A 23,160-nucleotide genomic window follows, 5' to 3' on the forward strand; every position below is an offset into this window, starting at 1 on the left:
CATTCACATTAACATTCTTCAGTGCTTTTCCTGGTACTCTGGTAGCTGCGGGCAAATGCTTCATAACGTCATGGAGATGAGTGCTGCTACAACATCTACAGCACTTAGAGATTATGTATTACCTCTGCAAAGGCCATTCAGAGTTTTCTGACTACAGGTAAGAATATGATTATTTTCATTTCAATAGTATTCAAATTCTGACCGAAATTACATGCCAGTCAGAGGACACGAAAGGTGCAAACAGCAACTACCCACTTTATACACTTATATTTGTGCAGGAAAATATTAGAGCTTTAGTATCAACAGGTTAGAAAGCATCACTCTAAATAAACTCACTTTAAAGGACATTTTGTGGATATTCTCCACAACCTGTTGCAAGCACATAAGCCACAAAGATAAATACGCAGGTAGTAAAAATGTATGTCACTCACATATTTATCTATCTTAACTCTAAAGTTTTTAAAAGTTGTATTCTTTATGTGCAATCTAAATATAAGAGGAACACCCAGTTGCCTGCTCACTTACTGCTTACCCACTGCCGTATTACTGCTCTTTTCCAGTCCTACTACACCCTCTTCAGGTGAAACCGAGCACATCAGCCGAGAGCTCCTGAACTAGTATATCTACAGTGGTGCAAATTTCCAGTCGTGTACAAAATTTAAAAATAGAGCTGTTGTGTGTGATTTGACTTTCAGAGTTAATGTCCCTAACACTTGATTTCAATTCAATACAAAATGCATTATGTGGCACTCAATGGGCAATTTGAGGAGTTTGTTTTAACTCTTCATAAAGGATATATTTGGGGTAATCAGTCAATGCAAGATATCCCCTTTATTTTTTCAGCAATTGCAGAGATAAAGTTATGACTCGTTGATTTTGGTTCTTGTTGTTCTTTTTAAAAAAAAAAAAGTGAATACTGCTAAATAGAAAGGAATAAAACCAATGGGCTAATCTCTGATCTACCCTGAGAAAGTTTAACTTTGACTTAGATATCATGCACAAAGGAATGTAAATATACCATAATAGCATACTACTGCTGCTAATATTAATTCAACTAGTGTATCCCCACTGCTAACTTTTTCCTGCAGGCTATAGAGCTGTTGAACAGCTCCACTCCAAAGCCCTTAATTCCCTGATCTTCTGACTTTATATTTCACTTAATACATTTTTTTTTCAATAAATGTCAGTCTAAGAAGATAGGAAACTAATGATTTCATTGTGCAGGACAACTCATTCTCTGTGCATTGATCAATGAAGTTTTGACAAGTAAAAGCTACTACTACTACTTTCTAAAAGGAAATGTAGACATTACCACCAGAAGTCACTACTTCATTTCTGCCCTGCCAAACACTGATATTTGACTCTGGCATCACCGCTGTCATTTCTGGCATTTTGTCACTGCTCAACAATGGAGAGTCGGCTACATTAGCCACCCCACTCCTCAGTAATTATGTCTGTCATTCACTTGACTTTGTTTTCTTTCCACAAGTTTAAGATATTTAACATTTCTATGAGCCACTCAGGGAATCCTGTGAGCATCCTGTCACTCCAAGGTCCCTTTCTTCTTTTTCAAATAGTAATTTCACCTGTGTTATTGACAGAGTCAGGGAGAAATGCCTAATGTGGATGCTAAGTCTTTTCCCGGGGTAACTAATGTTGAAAAGAAAACATTGTAGCAAGGTGAAGTATTGCTTTGGAGGCACACTTCACAGGCTCACATTTCCAGAAGTGCGTTCACTTTCTTCCTCTCCCCTTTAAGAGTTGTTTTGTTCTTGGGCAGACGGCAGAGGGAACATATCGACGATGTCTGTGTCTGAGTGCAGCCGGCTGTCCAACTTAAAGTCAGAGCTCATTAATGCATCTGATTACTCTTCAGGCAAAGACCGATCAGCAACCGCCCCAGACACACATAGACACGCATATACAGCAGCTTTTTGGGGACACAGATCGATACGGAGGCACTTCAAAAGAGCAATGAAGAGAAGGATATCGGAGAGAGGAATGTGCTGTTAGCTTGGACTACATACTGAAAATGTAGGCAGTAGTAATGGTGAAAATAAAAGTTTTAAAGGGCATAAATCAGACAGTTTATAACTTGATAAACTGACCTCGTGTCCTTATCGTACACTCAGTTAGGGCTGCAACTAACAATGTAAGATGTCATAAAATAGCCCCAAATTAAATACCCATCTCAATCCCCAGAAACCCGAAGTGAACTATTCAAATAGCTTGTTTCGTCTGGCCAACAGTCAAAAAGTCCACTTATTTACATTATATTTACTTCAGCAGAGAAAAATTTCTCAGTTGATGAAGGCCATGTAACACAGCCAAAAGCTCCAGAACAAGAGAGTAAGTGGAGACTGTTCTGTCAACTGCTGTTTCCAGCAGGGATGCACAATTCTTTTTTTTGTTTTGTTTTGTTGTTTTCTAATTTTTTTAACATTTTTTCGATTTTTCTGGATTGGGTTCTTTTATTTCTATACTTGAAGCACATTTCTATACTTGAAGCACATGCTCATACTAACTTATTTTCACTTGAGTAATATTTTCATTGCGGGACCTTTATTTGTACCAGAGTATTTATACAGTGCGGTATGAGTACTTTTATTTGAGTAAAGGATCTGAATACTTCTTCCACCACTAGAAATTAAAGAAAAATAACTGAATGAAAATAAAAAAGAAGGGGAACCAATAAGAGAAAAGTTGATTTGCGACTATTTGTCAGCCATTCCTATCTTTCCACAGTTTGATGCAGTAAATTCCCCTCGACCTCACCTACATATGGCTGTGTCCCAAATCCAAAGACACAAACAAAGTGAGCGAAAGACAGAGAGAAAAAACTAGAGAGACTTCTTGATGACATGAAAGCATGGAAATTCTGGACAGGCGCGGAGCTTTTCCACACTCTGACAGACATAATCCAGGGCCATTAGCAGTTACACTGACTAAATACATCATACAACATCTGACATTCGACATCCTGAAAAGTCTAAACTCCTGTCTCTGAAGACTGGAGGGGATTGGGGGAGATATTAAAGACGAGATGGACAATGTACTGTTTATGTGTGTGTAGCTGTGTGTTTGGTCAGAGTGGTTCTATTTATCTCTAATTACAGTCAAATACGTGAACAAAGTTTCCAGAGGAGATTCCAGACCAGCTGGCAGCCATTCAATTCACCCGCCCCCATGTGTGTGTCGCTTCCAGTGTTTTAACTGGGCCTCTGTGTGTTTTAACGTGTGTGTTGGTTTATGTCAAAAGGTCTATCCCATAACAACTGACAGCTATCATTATCACTTCCTTTGTCTTTGCTCTCGCTCTAATCCGCCTAATTAAATCTGCTAATGTCAATATACAATTTAATCTGCGACCAAGTTTGATTGGAGCCTCGCTGTCATTCTCCCTGCCAGTAAAAACCCCAACTACAGACGAGCCAGACAGACAGCCAATCGGAGCGGGAGATGAAGCCTCCTTCGCTGACCGATGGCCAAGAAACACTATTCTCTCTGACAGTGCGTCTTTTCCAGTGCTTCGTGTTGTTCCGCAGACAAACACATCCCAAACGCCAAAGTGAGAGAGCTGGAAAACGTGGTGAAGGGAAGCTGATTGTACATGCAGAGTGGTAATTACACCTAAATTGAGGGCACATGGTAATCTATGTTAGGTCATCTCCAATTCACTTACATTTCCACATTTTGGACTAATTAAAACTGTAAATAATCAGAGCCTGTGTGTGTGTGTGTGTGTGTGTGTGTGTGTGAGAGAGAGAGAGAGAGAGAGAGAGAGAGAGAGAGAGGAGAGAAAGTGTGTGTGTGGGCAGACACAACGTCTTAAAGATGAGCCAGTGGATGAATCTTCCCATCACATTGCAGGGAAATTAAGTGCACACTCTTTGATTTTAACAAGACAGGAGAGCAGATAAAGTTTTTTTAAGAGAAAGAGAAAGAAAGAAAGAGTTGAAAAAGTGCTTCCCCAGCAAAAATGTTTGCAGATTGCAATGTGCGTTTAATTGAAAGGAACACTGAAGCAAAGTTACCGACATGGAGAGATGGGTGACGGGAGGTTTTTGCAGCGTATAGTCGTCCACCAGTTGGTCTATGAAACTGACAGAACTCGGAGTTAAACTTTCAGTGCTGCCTCTCCCCCCTACGGCAAATTGAAGTGAGATGAGGAAAAGGGGAATTTGCTATTCTCAGAGCTTTTGCCCTTCGAGGTGGTGGAAGAGAACAGAATATGAATGGGGGGGGGGGGGGGGGGGGAAAAAAACACTTCAGAAGATGAAAACAAGCCTTGAAAGGCAACTGGTGCAATATAACCAAGTCTGGCATAAATACTGGATGAGCGCCAATAAAGAATGCAGGGTAGATGTCAAAAGGAGCGAGCCACAGACACACCAGTCACCTGCTTTTCACAAAACACACTGTTAGCCCAGGGTTATCTGTAGCCCTGGGCTGATTTGGCCGTGGGCTAACAAGCAATGAAAGAGCAGCAAGCATCAATTTGTCAACTGTAAACAAAATTTGGAGACAAGTCACTGCTGGAGACTTTCTCAGGATTGCATTAGCAACTTTCAACTGTCATTTGTTGAAGAAAATAAAATAAAGTAACTATGTGCCCTTCAGTATGATAATCATGACAGGAATATATGATAGGTCCTTTTGCAAATAGAGAAGCATGATAAATTTCACAAAAGCACATCTTGCATCACGGCAGAACGCCAAACATATCTCCACTCCACCTAAAATCTCCAAAACCTTCCTTGACTGTTAACTAACTGCAAAAAAAGAAAAAAAAAAAAACTGAGCAACATTAACAGAGTAACTACTAATAATGTCAGAGTGAGTGTTCCTTCAGGCTGCACAAGCTTATTCAAAGACATTGTCCCCACCCCTCCAGAAAAAGGCAATTTAACCAACTACAGAGCTGGATATGGTCTTAACACAGAGAAAAGACCCTGCAGCATGGAACTGAAACCACAACCACGACAACAGGGAGGGAAGGGAAGAAAGAAAAAATGTATGTGGGTGTGCACATGGCAAAGAAAAAGGCGGAGAGCGAGTGAAAGACCACACAGAAACATCCTGAAGCAATTCAATTATTCAATTTTAGAGGAGGAAAAAGAGGGCAGATCACAGTGAGTGAAAGGCTCATCCTCATCTGTCATTGATTAGGAGAGACAGGGAGAGGAGGATTCCTTGTAACACAAACGCAAGCAAGCAGAGAGGAGAGGAGAGGAGAGGAGAGGAGAGGAGAGGAGAGGAGAGAGGAGAGGAGAGGAGAGGAGCGGAGAGGAGAGGAGAGGAGAGGAGAGGAGAGGAGAGGAGAGGAGAGGAGAGGAGAAGCCTTTCACTATAGTGTCCCATGACCGGGCAATTTATAGCGCAATAAAAAACAAAAAGCCCATCTCTATGCCATTTCCTGCTGAAGTGTTGTGCACTCACTTGAGTAAAAAAATACTGCCATGTTTTTTCTGACTTTACAAGATGATTATTCATCTATTTTAATTTATCTTTTGATTTATTCTCTTAGTCTGTCTTGATCGTGTTTAATTCTATTATTATTAATATTATTTCTGTTTACTGCTTATACTCTGCTCTACTGCTTTTTGTTTCTCATAATCACGTGTCTTCCTTCTAATGTTTTTGCCTCAGTCTTCCTCTCTTTACTTGTCTTTGCTGTGTACGCTGTTGTTGGCAGTGGTATGTATACAAGCAGTGATTGGCACTGCGTTAGAGACTTCTGATTGGTTGTTTTTCTTTCAGGTTCTGGGGATTATTGCAAATACCAGCAGGAGCACTAAGAGGAGCCACAGGGACCTCATATTTTTTACAGTTTATTTGCCCCGTGTACTACTGTCAGGATATAGTGGCATTTATAGCAAATATGACAAAAGAATACTTTTATAAAAGTTATCTACTAGATGTGTGCTATTTCACATTGTTTGCATAATGATGTCACATTATTAAATACAGCAAATTACAAATCATCATTTTTGCTCAGTTTTTACTGAATATTTGAAAACTAACTTACATTTATGTTGACATATGCAATTTTAACTTTACCTTAAATTTTTTTTTTTTTTAATTTGTTGCAACTGTATGTTCTTGAGATTAATAATAAAATATTCTAAGTATTTGTTTTTGGTTTTTTTTATTGTTAATATCTCAATATTATTTTACAGCCATATCAATTAACCCCATTACCTATATTAGCTTTAACAACATTACAATTACTATGAAACTTTTTTTATGGAAAATAATTCAGTTTTTTCCTGAGTTAACAAGAATTTTGGGGGGTCGTTTTTTTTACACAAATCTTTCAGAAAAAGCCTTTTCCACAGTACTTCAGTCTCTTTAATTTGGGCTATAAACAACTGACTCTAAATGAAATCATATCCTCAAAATACAAATGGTTTCGCCACCTTTTAAATTCTTCATGAGTGATAAATTATTAATAATTAATACATTAAAGCTCAAAAGCCTGTATAGTTTGATATCCAAGTCTAAATGAGTATAAAAGCCAAATATTACAAAATATTTTTTAGCGTTCATACATACTTGAATCTGACAGTGCCAACATATCCAGCCAGTCATTTAAAGACTGTAATTACCCACAAAGAAACAAAGCCTTTTTTCCCCTAAGAAGTAGGAGAAGGCAACCTTAGGTACTCTTTCAAACTGTCACAGAGAATAAATGACCTCTGTGGAAAATATGAAAAGTAAGTGTTTCTGGGTCGTCTTAATTCCTGGCAAACTTAATGACAATTTTAGGGCAAGCTACCAGAGCACCTAGACATAACAATTCCCATATACACTGAAACCCATTTCTCTCCACCCTAATGACAGGAAGCTAAAATAACTGCAACGATCTCACGCCTGAAAAATGACGGTCTGAAATTGATACTGCTGCACTGAAATGTTATCAGCAGCAATATTAATCTCTCACCTAGTGGTAATCGCTAATTTCATATACTATTAAGTTGATGAATGGGGTTTTAACAAACTGAGCTTTTGTTAACAACTTAAAGCGGACTAATTCATCAAGGACATAATTACTCATGGAGTGTAAAGAAATATTAGCAGGGGAAAGTGCATTAGCAAGAAAAGAAGATCTGAATAAAAGAGGGTGAGAAACAGACAAGCCAAATGACTATTTATGTTCTTTTCATGCATCAGAATTAAATACTTAATGATATTTTAAAGTAAAAGAGAATGTGTGGCTGTGATTTGGAAGAGATGAGCACAACTCTGCATTAGTATCAACATGCTGTGGCCTACAAAAACAATGCAGAAATTGGGAAACAGTGACATCTTGTGGTGCTAAAAAGTAGTCTATCACTTTCTCTTGTACAGCACTTTCTGTTATTATTAAAAGAAATACAATGCAGGAGTACAAAAGTGCAGTTCAGCTGTCTGAAATCAAGTCATGCTCATGATGCATGAAACAAAATATCTGTGACAATGAGAGCAGTCAAACTGTTTCAGCATTAGTCAGCAAACATACAGTATGCAAGCATCCACATATTCACATTAACATGCGGGTGATATGGACCACATACATTTAAGCATTAATAGACAGTATCATGCCCCTTATTAAGGTGCAAATTCATACACCAGGGACCTCCTGGTGAAGATCTGATAAGATCATCATAACAGCTGATTCTGAGAGGCTAAAGCGAAGTGAATAAATCAGTGCAGTTATGTAGATGTTTTCTGGCAAATCTTCAAGCTGGCAGTGAAATCCTTAAGAGAAGGCATTTTAGTTTTGGGCTGTGCTCAGGCATGACTTCTTAGACAACGTCACATTAACAAACACTAAAACAAGGCTGCAGCTCTGCAGCTCAATATTCTTATAACCCCGGGGTATTATTAATACCAGTCTTGTCATGTAAAAGTAATAATACTTTGTTACAGTACTGTAGAAGACTTGTTACAGTTCTGTACTTTACCTGAGGTTTTATATTTCTGTCAATTGTAACTTTTACTCTGTCATTTCAATCATACTTTTATTTGAAAAAATGTACTTACTTAAATTAATTTCATTTTTAAATTACACAATTCTTACCAGGTTGTCTTGATTAGGGGTCAAAAAACTGCATGGGACAAGTGTTAAGTGGCCACGTCTTTAAAGGGGAGACTCATAGGTACCAACAGAACCCATTTTCATTCAGATATCTTGAGGTGAGTATTTCCATCACCAAAATTTAGTCTAACTTTGGAGCATCATTTAGCCCCCTTCCTATGGAGCTAGCATGACATGGTACTGCTGTATTCCACAGGCCTTCCAGTTTTATAAGATACAAGTATTATCACTCTAGCTTAAAAACTCAGCCCAGTACAGCCTCTTAAAAACAGGAATGCGGTGCCAGGGTGCATAAACGCAAAAAAATAGAGTTTGTCTAGGGAACCCAGTAGCTCACCTGGTAGAGCGGGTTCCCCATGTACAAAGGCTGTCCTTGCCAACCTCGCCCCAATGCTGCCTGTCCTCCCCTCTCTCTCCCCCCTTTCACTCTAATAGTCGGTCCTATCCAGTAAAGATGAAAAGCTTTAAAAAAAATCTTGAAAAAAAACAGAGCTTGTTCATTAAAAAGATTCCCATAGATCCCCCTAAAGAGGTCTGGGCAAAGCCCCCAATGTCCTCAAATCCTAGAAACGCTCCTGCTGACATGAGCACTTATTGAGAACCTTAATGAAATATAAGCCCATTTCACACTGCCAGTCAGAGACGCTTAGGCTCCTGTACAAGCAGAAGCCAAGGAAGCAGGGAGAAGAGGTACAGATATGAGAGCAGAAGTGTGGGACTCACCAGTTTGTTTTCTTGCAAGTAGAGTCTCTGCAGTTTAGGACATCCTCTGGCCAAGGCCACCATGCCTTCATCTGTGATACTGTAGCACTGACCCAGGTGGATGTCCTTTAGCTCACTGCAGTGCTCTCCCAGCTGACAGCAAAAAGGACACATAATTGAGTATGTGTAAAATTAAATACTGGAAATCTTCACTTGAATCAGAGTATTAACTTACTTTTCATTTTGGAATAAAAAAGAACAAATGAGGTGTATTGAGCAAAGATCTAGACATTGCAAAAGGTCTAGACCTTCGATCTGGATATTAACTAATTCTCCTCGACTTTTGCCTGTTTCTCCACCACAGCTGCCTCAAAAATGAACAAATGTTTTGCCTCCTGTATCATAGCATCACTCAGCAAAACACACCTGTGAATGTCATGTGTGTAGTTGCTGTGTTTAAGGGTGTGTATTTATAAATGTGGGTAATGTCTTGTGTGTAGTTATGGTATGGTATATAGTGAATATGTACTTGTGTATTTATGTAAGACTGTGGCAACAAATTTTCTTGGAAAAGGACAATAAAGAATCAATTTATATTTCATTTAGTGTGTCTCTATTCTGACTTTGTGTGAATACCTTTTTTAGTGCTTCATCTGTTAGTTTGTCCTGGTTGCCCACATGCACTTTCACCAGCAGAGGACAGTGTGTAGCCAAGGCCGACAGGGACGTGTCACCAAGCTGCTTGCAGCGGTATGCTGTGTACTTCTGCAGGCCTGGACAATGAGAGGCCAGGGAGGACACACCATGGTCATGGACCCCTCTGCAATCTGAGATGTTAATCTCAGTCACATTCTGCCTCCGAGAGGCTATTTTCACCAGGAGATCGTCGTTTACCTGGAGAACAGGGGAATACAAGGAGAGATGAAAATCAGTTTTTTGAAAACAGTTTTGTTATGTATGAGAGATGCCTGACTGCTTTACTGAAATTTGCAGAAAATAATGGCGTCTCAGACAAGTACTCGTGTGCTTACTTGTTGTAGGCCACTGAGGTCGATTTGCTTCCAGAATTGGAAGTCTAAGCAGAGGTCCCTCCAGTACTTACAAACCAGAGAGGCACACAGACAGCGCTCCTTCACTGTCAAGTGGGAGAGCACCTGCAAGAAGGCAAAAACAAGATTTAATACACAAAGACAAATACACTCGACGTGCCTGTTTCCAGTCGCGTAAAAAGCTGTCAACATCAAATCTAGGGATGCACAATATATACACAATATTGGATTATTTGCTGATATCCAATATGCTGATATAAAACAGCTCATTTGGCTGAGAACAGTAAAAGATATCAATATATACACTTTTTTCCCTACCTAATTTTAGTCATCATCAAGTCTCTTCTGTAGTGAAATTAACAACGTATTATGCAAACGCTTATTGTGATGGCCCACCAGCAGATGGAGACATACAATGCTTTTCTGGGTATGTAACATTCATATATTGTGCAAAATAAGAAAAATACTTCAATTTAGGGTTGATGTGTGGCCATGTTAACTTTGTCAATGAAAAAAAAAATTGGTATGTGATCAACAGAAATCAGAATGTTGGTCGATTCTGATATTTCATTTTAAAGCCAATATCTACCAACACCGATCCGATGACGTGCCAATATTGTCATGCATCTCTTATCAATTTAGACTCTTGTCAAAGTATTTAGTATTTTGACATCTTTAACTGTACCAAACCAAAAGAAAAACGTTGGTGAATATAAACAAAATGCCAGTTTAACTCTTTGATGAACTCTGACCTTAAGAAGGATGGAGGAAGGCAGGTGGTTGATACTTGAGTGATCAACGGCGTCAGAACTTCTCGCCTGGCAGTCGTCGTAATGATGCAGGCAGCAGGGGGAAGAGTCTGAACTGTGGGGCAAGTCAGCATGAAGGCCGAGCCCACAGCAGCCGTCCGCAGGTGAGGAGGAGGAGGAGGAGGAGGCAGAGGAAGAAGAAGCGGAGGAGGAGGGAAGTGGACAGAGGGGAAGGTGGCAGTGGCCAGTTTCAGAGTTCGAGGCAGCCTCTCCCCCACCTCCTCCCACTCCCCCGTTCTCCAGCCCTCCATCAGGGGCTGCGAAGGCGCAGCGCGGCTGCTTACAGGGGGTGCACCTCTGCACCTCTGAGCACTTCCTCTTACACACCTGCACCCAAAGACACACACACATCAGCCAGGTGGAACCACATTTTCTTCAGGCAAGTCAAGGCAGATTTAAGTGTAAAGCTTTTAAATACAATTGCAGAGTTGAAGAACTTCACAACGCCCACAATATGCTATTAAATCAAAACAGCAACCTTAATTATGGATAGTCAAACAAAATAAAACAAGCTGTAGAAGTTTGACTTGTGACTCCTAATTCTGTTATTAAATCTTGAGGACACAGAGATCCCACTGTGTAATGTTTCACTTTGAAACACTCAGACTTTTGTTAAAGCTTTGAACTGATTCAAATCTGTTCCTTGTCTTTTTAACATATTATTTAAAACAGCTGGGCTGTCCGCATTCAAATAAGGTCTTGTTCAACAAACACATTTTAGTTGTTTGCCTTTTTATGGCTCTTTAGATGGAATGAACTTTTGGACAGTAGTCACTGCCAAAATGGTTGTCAATGGTGTCAAGAATCATATTGTTTTTCACAAATATTGTTTGGTCTTTAAAAGCTCTTCCACTCCATGAGGACGCCAGCATTCCCTCATGACATAACTGTCTGTTTTTGTTTTAAAGCTAGAGTGAAGATACTGGTATCATAACTCGATGATTTAAGAAATTCTGGCCAGTCTCACAAAATCCCATTGTTTGAATGTTTATATTGATGTTGTTAATATGAAACTTTCTGTAGCTATGGTGAATGGTACTTGAGAGTGTACTATTTTATGTTGGACAAGTGCTCTAAGTAAAATACAAGAATTTCTGTAATTTTCTAATATATAGTGCTGCACAACTTGATGTGATCCATGACACTCCTACAACATGTTTCTTTCTTTTTTTTTTCCCCAGACACATATTTTTCTGTTTAATAATATAGAGATCTAATGGGGTGGATGGATGGTGGGGAAGGGGCTTAGCCATTAATTTTGTTTTTCGTTTTTAACTTTTTACTGCAATGTCATGTATCATGCATATCCTTGCTTTCATTTCAATCAAGAAATCCTCCAGCATGACGGCATTAATCTGGGGAGGGACAGATTAAAAAGAATTCTTCTAAATCTCAAACAATTTACCAGTAAACTTTCTTTAGGTTAAGACAGCCCTATGAAGCGTTAGCAGCAGCACTGATAAATCATGGCTATTAAAGCCGTCTGTACAGATCTGGGTGACTGCTGTATCTTCATCAACTATGTTTAGGACTCATGGTTCCCACACATTTTTACCAGTGAATTTTCAAAACTTTTCCATAACTTTTCTATATTATTTGACCCCTTATCCATGACTTTTAGTACTTAAAAATAGGTAGGCCTACAGCAGTACAGCCATTTATTATTAAACATGTACTTCCCAAGCATTTGCAGATCAGCAAACTGCTCGCGATTGCAAACTTAACTTGCTTGTTCGACATTCCTGCCATCAACTAGCTGCAAATGTCAACTGACCAGACCAGCACATATGGGTACCTCGCATAACCTCAAGGTTATGCCCCTTTTTGGGGGTGGTAGAAGAGTGAAGATCTTGCAATTTAACATGTTCGGATTATAATTTTGACAAGTGTGCATGCATTTATTTCTTTTTAAACAAACATTGGGTGTGTGGACATATCTAACCATTGTTTTTGTGACCTTTCTGAACCCGAGTGTCTGTGATACTGCAGCATGGCAATAACATGACACCAGTCTGGTCTATGTATGTCACATGATAGTAGTGACGTTGGAAATGTCATGCAGTACAGCACTACATTGTAAGTCAGTAACACAAGTAACAAATTTCATGTAACGTTAAGACTTGTTTGGGGATTTTTATGAAATATTTAAACAATTGCCAAAACAATGTATATTCAGAACTTTTCCAAAACACAGAGAAATTAGTTTTTCTAATTTCATCACTTCTGAAGGAATTTCCTGACCATAAGGACCCTGGGTACTGTTGGTGCAGCTACCTACCATCTCAGTGTAGTCACTGGTGCAGCCAGGCACAGGTACAGGTATGGGCACGGTCACAGACACCCCAGCAGTCCGGAACAGCGCCGGTGGTGGAATCAGTTTGGCAGGAACAGCTGATAAAAGGCTCCTCCCTTGGCCCTCCCAGATGGCGAGCTCCCGTGGTGATAACAGGAACTTGGAACAGTCCTCAGGAGATGCGAGTGTTGCGTATCGCTCAGCAAGTTTCGAGGCAGCTGCTGCTCCAATGCCAACTCCACCCACACCAGGGACACTGATTCCCGTGATGCTGTTGTGACGGCACGCACTGCCGTTGATGCTGGCCTCCAAATGGTCACTGTCGTCGTCAAGACCGGTGCTATTGCTGTGGACAATGAAGCAGAGCATGCAAGGCAGCTGCAGGAAACAGTTCCTCTTCTTCTTCTTCCTGTGATGCAACTTGCGCGTCCTCTTCTTCAGGCGGTAACCATTTTTCGAGAGAAGATGGCCCATATAGATGATTCAAGGAAACTCTAGAACAACAGGAGTTAGTTAATTAGTAAATATATTATCCAGGACTATTTTAGCTTGAAGATCACATTAGTGCAGGATTGGGTATCACTGTTGGTATCATCTTGGTGTCTGAGTTTTGACACCAATACCAAAACAAGGCTTTTTTTCAGTACCTTACTTAACATAAAACCATTTTCTTGCTCATTTAACAAAACAAGTCAAACATCTCGAATGCTGCAGTGTTTTATGCTGTCTTAGCACAAGCAACCATATAAGGATTTTGCCGAAATAATATAGCACTGACAAAGTTATGACCTATGTCAATAAATACCTATAAAAAGAATACCTAAACAAGACCTGACAAAGCATTTAACTGACTCTCAGTACCTGACAGTTTTCAACACTCAAAAACTTAAAATTTCAAGTCACAATTCTCCTGGCAAAAATAACTGTGATTCACAATATTATCCTGATAATCAAAATAGGATTTGAACTCTAAAATTGCACTAAAACATACTGCAATCACTTTATATTAAATTTTGTTAAGAATTTTTTCATTGCAAAATAGATAGGACAGACATCTTTTTTTAGTGAAAAACAATAAAACAATCTTACAAAGTCAGGCTTTTGAACTTTGTGAAATGGCACCATATCTTCCCATATGAAATCCACTAATGATTGATCAGGATCTTTTGCGTTTTTTGTGCTTGATGCATTTGCAGCCTGTTTTTGCAAAGACTCTTTTATAAATGGTTATCCATGATATAAGCTCTAAAGAAGGCCTGATAGACCGAAAGCTCAGAATAAAGTGCAACACTGCATCAATGCAAGTGTGAGAAATCTTTCTACCATTGTTGGATTACCAGCAGTCTCTTTGGCTGTTGTTGGACACGATATTTAACATTATTCCAAAAAAGTAAATTCCCCACTATCAGCATACTGCAAATGTTATCATGATCCATTAAAAAATATTTATACTGTCCCATCATCAGTCAGTACGAAAAAAACACTGATGTTGGCTCAATCTTCAATAGTGTGGTAGAGAAAAAAGAGCAGCTTCACATATAATAAAATATACATTTTCACAATCATTTAAAAAAATTAATTAAAAAAATTAATTATTTTATCATAGCAAAAGCAAATATTTTAACCTTGACATAACTTTGGATGTAGAGACCTGAATTAAAAAAGTATGGTCGATCCTCTGTCAACAATATTCTATGGAATAAAATAAATACATATAACATATATGCAAATACACAAGAAACAGCCAAGTGTTCATCACTTTCCCTTACTTTTCTTGAAACAAAGCATGTTCTCTCTTTGTGTTTCACTCCATGGAGTAACTTTGCTGTAGTAACACAAAGAGGGATTATCATACTAAAAACATATTTACTTCAGAGGATCCCCTGCTGATATGCTTCACTAAGGACTGCTGAAGCTTCATATTATCTGCGGATCCTGTCCTCTGTCTCTTACATTGGAATTGTGTTAGAATAAGATCCCTTCACATTCGGTATATACAGGCGAAGCAATTACAGCGTCCAATAACTCTTACAGTACATGATGACATGTGAGCAAACTTAGTATCAAGATAGACCTGAGAAAATGTGAGCTTCTTCTTAAGGTGTCAAGGACAATAAAGGTAACTCTATAAATACTCAAACAGCTGGGAACATACATGATGCTGAAAATAAACTGACGGTAGCCAAGAGTTTTTAAACACTTCTCTACATGTTGTGCACATTACAAGAGTGCACTTGTGCCACAATAAAATGCTGCTTTTTTGTTAAAATGCAATCATATTTTGTGTAAAGCCTGAACATACAATATGGCGAAGTCAGTTAATTCTGCCATGCTTTCCACGTTTCTTTATTGCCGTATTATCTACAATGGACAATTCTTGAGTATTGTGGCTGACATGAACTCTTACTATTAAATATTTTAACTATATTAGTAGTATAGTATTATTATATTATTTTTAATTTTTTTGGTCCCATTTTACCTGATTGAATTAAGCACTTATTAAAAACAATTTCTCGTAAAAAGTGTAATGAAAATATTTTGAATATACATTGAACACAAGCAGCACTCTACAACCATGTTTGTTTTTATATCCTTATTATTATAGCTGCAGTAGCTTTATTACCAATATGAGAACACCAACATGCCACATGGCTTTTCTAGCAAGTTGTATGACCGGCCTTTTGTTTTTTTAACTCTTTGCCCTGCCTTCACTAGTTACCTAAAACCAATAAAAATGATTGTTTCACGTAAAACACATCTGCAGCAAAAGCTCAAGAACATGTATGGTGACTGGCTGCTACACTCTAAAAAACAAATTTGGCTCAAGAAAATTATGACAACTTTTATTGAAATCAAGTGCAATGAGCGCCACTACACTGAGTTAGGGAAATAAGCTTCCCTTCTACAATCAAAGGAACTTTTAAGTAGTGCTTACTTAATAACAGATAGCAAAACACAAGTTTCTAAGAAAGAAAATGTCCTTTGTGTTGTAGTTGTTTGACCTGCAGGTCTCTTACACAGTCTTTACTTAATTTAAATTTAAGTGAAGGCGGAAAGGAAGGTGAAGTTACATTATCAAGTCAATTTCATTACCCTACTACAGCTTCAATTTTGTTTAAAATCAATTAGCACATACATTTGAGTTTAAATTGCACACAATGTTAAGCTAAAGTAATTATCAACATTATCATATCAACACACCTCATCAAAATTATGTTTGAAACCTAAAAGGATTATATGGATCAGTACATTTTAATTTTTACCCTGTAACCATGCATTTAATTAGGCAGTGGTGACAGGTCCCCTGAATTACTTTTTAGAGTGCAATACTTGAAGAGTCCAAGATGTGTAACTTTATTTGTCTCATTTCAACTAATAGCACACATTACCTGACTTCACCCTACAGCGCCAAACAAAAGAGCAGCAAGCTTTATAGCCTTTACTTGAATTATATTTGTTGTGGATAATTAACCTTACTTGTCACACGTTAAAACTCTGCTTTCGTCGCCTACGTTTGAGTTCAAAATAGCAGATTTGTTATTGTCTTACTATAGTTTAGCAAGGAAGCAAAAACGATGCATCGCCCGGTTGCAGCCGCATGAAAAGATGTAAACATTGAACAGGTGGTCATTTGTTTAGCATACACACACCCACTGTAGGCTTAACGTGACGGCTGTGTTTAGCCTCAGGTCGCGACAGATTTCATATTATCTACAATTTAACAACATATTCACAGCCCAATTTAGAGGGGGGACGGGATAGACACGTTTCCAGTGCTAACCCAGTTGAGCTTTCTGACAGGCTAGCTTGCTCCATCACTAGATGCTAACTTAGCAGTAGCCCCAATATGAAACATGTCTCACCACTTCACACGGTGCTCCCACACTCCGGACGGTGCTCGCATAATACTGCTATGCCGCGCGGTCAAGATGAGTGCTGACAAGTCCCGTCTGGAGAGACACAAAGGCGAGAAACCCTGCCACTGAACTAGCGTAGTGTGTATCCAAACACTGGCAGCTCTGGCTCTGCTGCTGCACTTAAGGACATCACTTCCGCACCGAGAGGGCAGCGGGAAGGAAGCCGACGAGCGCGATTCGTAATTCGTCATGGGGGCAATATAAACCTGCCTGCTGCTGTAGGGCCTTGTGGGAGAGGTTAACGTTTAAGTACGTTTATCTCAAGTATCTCTAGCCCCAGTGTGTGCATGATAATCATTTTTGAGACGTCTAAAATGATGATAACATTCGAGACCCAGATTCAATTGTCTGTTTAATTTTATTTTTTTTTTAAACAGTTTTATTAGTTTTTCACAGATTAAGAAGACAAATACAACACGTAACCCACAACAACACGAAAACAGACCATCCATCCAGACATTGACAAAAATAATTGACTAAATAAATTTTAAAAAGACACTGTTTGATGTCTGTTTAATTTTCAAAAATAACACAAGCCACAATTGTAACACCTCAGCAAGGTTATTACAGTGTACTAAAAATAATGTAGACTAAACACTAAAACTACGTTCACACTGCAAACCGTAGTGCTTAATTCAGTTTTTGTTTTTCTAGATCCGATTTTTCATTGTAGCTGTTTACATTGTTGTTTAAAATGTGGTCCATATCAGACTTCAGCGTGAATTGGTCATGGCACTGATGTGGCTCACATGCCCATAAGAACAACAAGACATCACACACAGCACGCTGTGAACATGAAAGTGAACAAGGAGAAGAAGTCTATAATAAACATGGAGGCCACTGATGCGACCATTTATGGTTTCATTTTTAAGTTATTGTGCACTGACTCTGAGCAGAAGAAGACGCAAGTCAACATTTTTTATTAAATATTTTGTTAAGTTTATTAAGTAGCCTATTTTTATACAAAATGGGCAAGGGCAGTAGGTGAATGAGACAAAGGGCTTCATCAGTCTCTAAATATGGCAATTCTCAGTGTCCATGGGCAATTTCAGATTGATTGGGCAACACATTGAGAGTGACATCTAGAGTGACATAAAAGTTGCACTGAAATTTGATAAGGGTCGCATGGCTGTTCAGACTGAGGTTGCATTTCAAAAAATCAGATCTGTATCTGATTATCCACACATGAAAGTGGACCAAATCTGATTTGAAAAGATCAGATTATTTGTGATTTGCGTTGTTCACACTGTCATTTAAACATTCACACCTGGGTCACATAGGGGGGAAAAAATCAGAAAAACATAACACATAGAGTTACACTGCAGAAAGGCTTGCCTGTAAAGGTGATTTTTAGTAGATGCTTAAAACAATCCAAAGACTTAGCAAATTTGAAGATTGTTCCAGAGGGTATAGGCAAAAACAGCAAATGCACAATCACCTTTTGTTTTAAAGGTCCAGTGTGTAGAATTTATGGGCATCCATTGGCAGAAATTAAATATAATCATGTTTTTATTATTGTATAATCACCTGAAAATAAGAATTGTTGTGTTTTCTTTAAATCTTTCTTGAAATATGCTTTTTGTATCTGCATACCAGGCAGAGTGTGTCTACAGTTGCCCAGAGTGGACAAATCAAACACTGGCTCTAGATAAGACAATCACTGTTTCATGTCAGCCACCACAGTTTGTGCCAAATGTGTTGGAGAATTACGGTTGCCTAAATCCTACACACTGGACCTTTTTACAAGTTCAATGCTCACAACCATGCAGTGACTCTTTTCTAAGTATGTAAGATGGAACCCCAGGACATAATCTGCAAATTAATTCAAGTCATTTTTTATTTTTATATAGCCCAATATCTCAAATAACAAATTTGCCTCAAGGGGCAAACAATTGTTTCTTATTACATAACACAAAGGCTGCACATACAGAGCTGTCATTGTCGCTGTGCATATACAATGTGAGTTTCTGTTCTGTATTGAATAAAAATAATTAAAAGCAGCATTATTAACGACTTCTTATGAACTATTAATATCCACTATATTACTTTCCTGTTAATTTAAGCTTATTTTTTGTCCTCTCCCTGTCTCTCTTCCTCTCTCTCCTCCTCTCCCTCTCTCTCTCTCTCTCTCTCTCACACACACACACACACACACACACACACACACACACAAAGCATATGGGCGTGAATCTGCAGCCACCCGCTCCTCCAGGCTGAACGGCAACTCCCGAAATAGCAAAGCGAAAAAATGGCTGAAGCAGTTTCTCCAATAACTCGACAAGTAACTAAAGAAAATCAGGAAGTTTGGATCCCTTCTGTCGATTATCGCCTTGAAGACGTCGAAGACTGTTTAATTTACGACCGACAAGGAGTCTCTGCTCCCTTCAAGAAATTATATCAAGACAGGAAATCAGTCATAATTTTCGTGCGGGTAGGGAAAAAAACTTTGTTTGGCTTAACCTTGCTGCTGACTCATAGGCTCCAGTGCCTGGAGTAAAATCATGAGAGGCTCGAGCTAAGTAGATCAAGCCTCAAAAAGGCATCACAAATACATCCGTGATCACAGTAGGCAACAGGTGAGCATCAGCTTTGCTGGAAAGATGCCCCAACAGCTTCCCATGCTATGATGGCAATGGAGGAATGGAGAGATCATGTCCTTAGGTGAAGACAGAGGGCTAAACGGTGCAAGATGAGAGTTTTATAAAGTGATATCTTGTATTATTGTTGCCTTTTAATGTTCTATATACCGTGTGTCCCTGCAGAATTTCTTGTGCTACAGCTGTAAAGAATATGTGGAAGATTTGAGCAAAATACCTAAAGAAGCACTAGAGGTAAGCCCTGATCAGTGTTGGGGGAGTAACTACTTACATGTAACTAGTTACAGTTATCAATGTGCATAATAAATGTTATTGTAATCAGTTACTGAAAAAAATGCAATGAAAAGATACTAATCAAAGTGTTGGTGATTACAAAGGGGATACATATGAAAACAAATCTTTTCAGTGAAGTTTTTGTTGAAGATAATATTCATTATGTTTCTTTGCATCTTTTTGCAATGCAGGAATGCCCTCTTTTGGTATATTTTTGACAATGTTTGTCAGCAACATTTATGCACTTATGTTTTTAGGTCTTTTCAGCTTTATTGCCCTGTTTAAATACATTTGTTAGAAAAGTAACCAAAAAGAAATCCAATGTAACAAGTAACATTACTTTGATGACACAGTTAAAATAGTTATGTAACTTGGTACATTTTAACAGGGTAACTAATAATCTATGACCTATTACATTTCAAAAATAACCTTCCCAACACTGCTCCTGACCCACAACTATGAATGCATTTTAAAGTTGTTGCAAATTTGGCATGCAAATCAGTGATAATGTGCCAGTGATATTTTGGATAATTAGCCTGTGAATCTAAGTAATAAATTCTAAAAACTGTTGCAGGATGCCGACATTAGGCTGGTTGTGATTGGTCAGTCTGCTCATCGTCACATAGAGGTAATGAATTATGTGATTCTTATGCATGACATCAGTTTGCCACCCCTGTTCCTATCATGCTGATTTAGTTTTCAATCGTAGCCATTCTGCTCATTGACGGGGTATCCTTATGACATTTATGTGGATCCGGAGAGGTGCATTTATCGAAAGCTTGGGATGAAGAGAGAGGAGAAATTTACAGACTCAGGTAAGGGACTGTGCTGAATTCATCATAGGGAAACTCCCTGGAGATACAAAATTTTTCCTTAGCCTCCATGATCCTCCCTACTTCATTAATAACTATATTTCAGTGTTTCTGGCTATGGTGAATGTTGTGATTTGGGGGATTTGGGGAAGAAAGCATATCTTTCAAACCCACTTGCAGCTTTTTGGGGTTCTTAGAATATTTAGAAATAAAAAATAATTACAAAACATGACCATTTAAAATTGAATGTCCCGCCCTGAAACCAAATCTAAAAACATAATTCCTTCCCCAGTGCATAAAAAATACTTTGAAGTGCCTTCCTGTTTTGCATCACTCCCTCCCCTTTCATAAATACTGACCAGTGCATAGTTCATTAACAGTTTATTGGCATAAACTTAGCATATTAGGAGATGGTAATTAATGAAGTATTGCATTTGTGTTTGCATGTTTATGTAGCCAACCCCAGTCCCCATGTGAAGTCTGGTATGTTTATGGGACAAATGAAGAGTATCTGGAGGGCCATGACCAGCCCTGTGTTTGACTTCCAAGGGGACCTACACCAGCAAGGTGGAGCCATTATTGTAGGACCAGGTAATCCTTCTTCCTCTCTCTATGTGTTTTCCTGCATCTCTTCTCAATCTTTTTTTCTGTCTCTGCCTCCACTGTGTTATTCGCGTGTTATGATACTCTTTCCTACCCTGACTTTGTCTTTCTGCAGGTGCTCACGTTCATTTTTCCCATTTTGACATGAACCGCCTGGACCACATGCCCATTAACTGGCTCCTGCAGCTCGCCGGAGTTCAACAGACTCTGGACTTCAGCAATAAGCCAAAGACCGTCCATGTGTAGCAAGCTATACGCCTGAAGTTGTGCTTCCCTCCACATCACTATTATTATCGCACATGCAAGGATTTAGGTTACACATGTTGCTTGTTTACATTACCACTGTGCACTGACAAATTGCTACAAAAAGAGTTGGGGCAACATCATTCTAAAATATTTGTGTCCCAGTATAGTTCATTGTTTATCATGTCTGTAGGCTACTGGTTAGCCACTTGAGTGCCTTGTCAAAATCTTGGATAGGTCTAAAACATACAGTCTATGTTGAGTCTGAAAGTTCATTATTGATCTTGTAAACAGTAGTTTGACAAAAACAGAATCTTAATTCAAGGTCTCTTTACTAGCTTTTTCCAGAGCTTCCAATCACATCTCATGAGCTGCTGATGTTGAAAACTCTCTCCGTTTTGGTTTGTGCACCCAATTATGAACCTTTTGGAGCATTTGGACCAAAAATAAATAGCTCCAGAACCCAAAAAGTTAGTTTCCAGTTGTAACAAATACTATTCAGGTTTTCCTTGATCTCAAATGCAAACTGTGAAGAAATCAGTGGGCATGTCATATTCTACAGATTGGAAAGAGAGGATGTAAAGCAACCATGGAGAAGTCAAATGAAAAATTGTCTTCTTATTCTTATTATTAATAGATTGTAATAGACTTGCTACCATGGTTTCTTCCATTGTGCATGGTGCAACGCCTTCTGATGATGACGTATCCATGATTACACTGGTTCGGCTCAATACTGGTGGAAACATGGTCTGGTTCTCTAGATAGCACCAAGGCTCTAGGAATCCTGAACAGAACCAGATCAAGCACCACAGACAAACTGGTAAAAAAAAAGTGGTGTAATTGAACTCAGCAAATTCATTCTTCCAAAGAAGATCATGAGATGTGGTGAAAATCTTTGGAAAAAACTGGTTGGTTGTCCTTGAGGTCAGATCAGTTTTGTCAAAATACAGTTTGATGTGAAAGGATGAGTTATGTGTTGTGGAGTGTGTAAGAGGGCAATGAATGCATTACTGTTTCATTTTCTACCTTTTCTATCAGCTATGTATTAAGTTGTGTAATTCTGTTGTCATACCTGTGTTAAGATGGTTAATATTTATGAACACTTAATAACAATAGAGTGCCCCCAGGATGATGTTTTTCTTTAGGTTAACCCAAACGCTATCTTTACCCTGGTTCCCTCATCAAAAAGCCTATGGGATTTTTCCATTTGATTTTGGATCATTGCGGCAAATAAGCTGTGGCAAAAAAACATTAATAATACTGGCAGGTTTTGCTCAGTAAGATAACCTCAACACTACTTTCAGGATTTTTGAAGCCTGTAATCAACAGAGGTAAAAAGCTATTCTTACGCTATAACAAACTACACTACAGTCGCATCGCCACCACAACAAGGCTTTACAAGGCATGATGACCTTCTGTAGTCTGATTTACCCGTTGTTGGCAACTGCCTTTTTAAAGACACGTAAAAGCTTCAAAGTTTGCGAGGGGGGTATTTACTAAGAGTTTTAGATTGTAGAACAAAATCTGAAATTCTCTTTAGCTTGTGTTAACAGACCTTATTTCAGGCTTCTAACCAAAAACTCATTCAAAAAAAACATTGACTTTGAGACGAGGTAACCAGAAGGACTGAAATGCAAACTTATTTCCAGGTTTTAGGTCTCATTGCTAGGGTTCTCTATTGGTGCACCAATGTCAGTGACTGACCTTTTGTCTTCTTTTTATACCCACTTTTATCATATCCACAGTGTTTATTAAACTGCAAGTAAAGTTCAATTGCTATTT

At 38.6% G+C, this 23,160-nt stretch overlaps 2 protein-coding genes across 2 annotated transcripts in view; one reads left to right on the forward strand and one right to left on the reverse strand.

Moving 5' to 3' along the window:
* Positions 1 to 16,966, reverse strand: part of fbxl17 (F-box and leucine-rich repeat protein 17) — a 271,598-nt gene extending 254,632 nt beyond the window's left edge. The window contains exons 1-6 of the mRNA XM_042487705.1: positions 16,797 to 16,966; positions 12,919 to 13,427; positions 10,584 to 10,967; positions 9,814 to 9,936; positions 9,419 to 9,676; positions 8,804 to 8,935 (exon numbers count right to left, since the gene is read on the reverse strand). Coding sequence (XP_042343639.1) covers positions 8,804 to 8,935; positions 9,419 to 9,676; positions 9,814 to 9,936; positions 10,584 to 10,967; positions 12,919 to 13,407 — 1,386 coding nt within the window. The 5' untranslated portion in view covers positions 13,408 to 13,427; positions 16,797 to 16,966. The remainder of the gene's footprint in view (positions 1 to 8,803; positions 8,936 to 9,418; positions 9,677 to 9,813; positions 9,937 to 10,583; positions 10,968 to 12,918; positions 13,428 to 16,796) is intronic.
* Positions 16,967 to 19,098: 2,132 nt separating this feature from the next.
* prxl2c (peroxiredoxin like 2C) lies at positions 19,099 to 23,157 on the forward strand. Its single transcript, XM_042488348.1, has 6 exons — positions 19,099 to 19,281; positions 19,613 to 19,681; positions 20,295 to 20,348; positions 20,430 to 20,535; positions 20,989 to 21,123; positions 21,251 to 23,157. Exons 1-6 carry the CDS (start codon positions 19,099 to 19,101, stop codon positions 21,379 to 21,381), a joined length of 678 nt encoding a protein of 225 aa, XP_042344282.1. The 3' UTR covers positions 21,382 to 23,157.
* Positions 23,158 to 23,160: the final 3 nt, after the last annotated feature.

This window comes from Plectropomus leopardus, chromosome 6, assembly GCF_008729295.1.
Source record: "Plectropomus leopardus isolate mb chromosome 6, YSFRI_Pleo_2.0, whole genome shotgun sequence".
In the NCBI taxonomy this organism is placed as follows: domain Eukaryota; kingdom Metazoa; phylum Chordata; class Actinopteri; order Perciformes; family Serranidae; genus Plectropomus; species Plectropomus leopardus.

What these genes read in the sequence shown, in the direction of transcription:
- prxl2c (XM_042488348.1), top strand. Translation starts at nt 19,099, where the DNA reads ATGGCTGAAGCAGTTTCTCCAATAACTCGACAAGTAACTAAAGAAAAT. An exon ending in CAGTCATAATTTTCGTGCGG is followed by an intron (nt 19,282 to 19,612) that starts GTAGGGAAAAAA and finishes GTGTCCCTGCAG; the next exon opens with AATTTCTTGTGCTACAGCTG. An exon ending in GGAGAAATTTACAGACTCAG is followed by an intron (nt 20,536 to 20,988) that starts GTAAGGGACTGT and finishes ATGTTTATGTAG; the next exon opens with CCAACCCCAGTCCCCATGTG.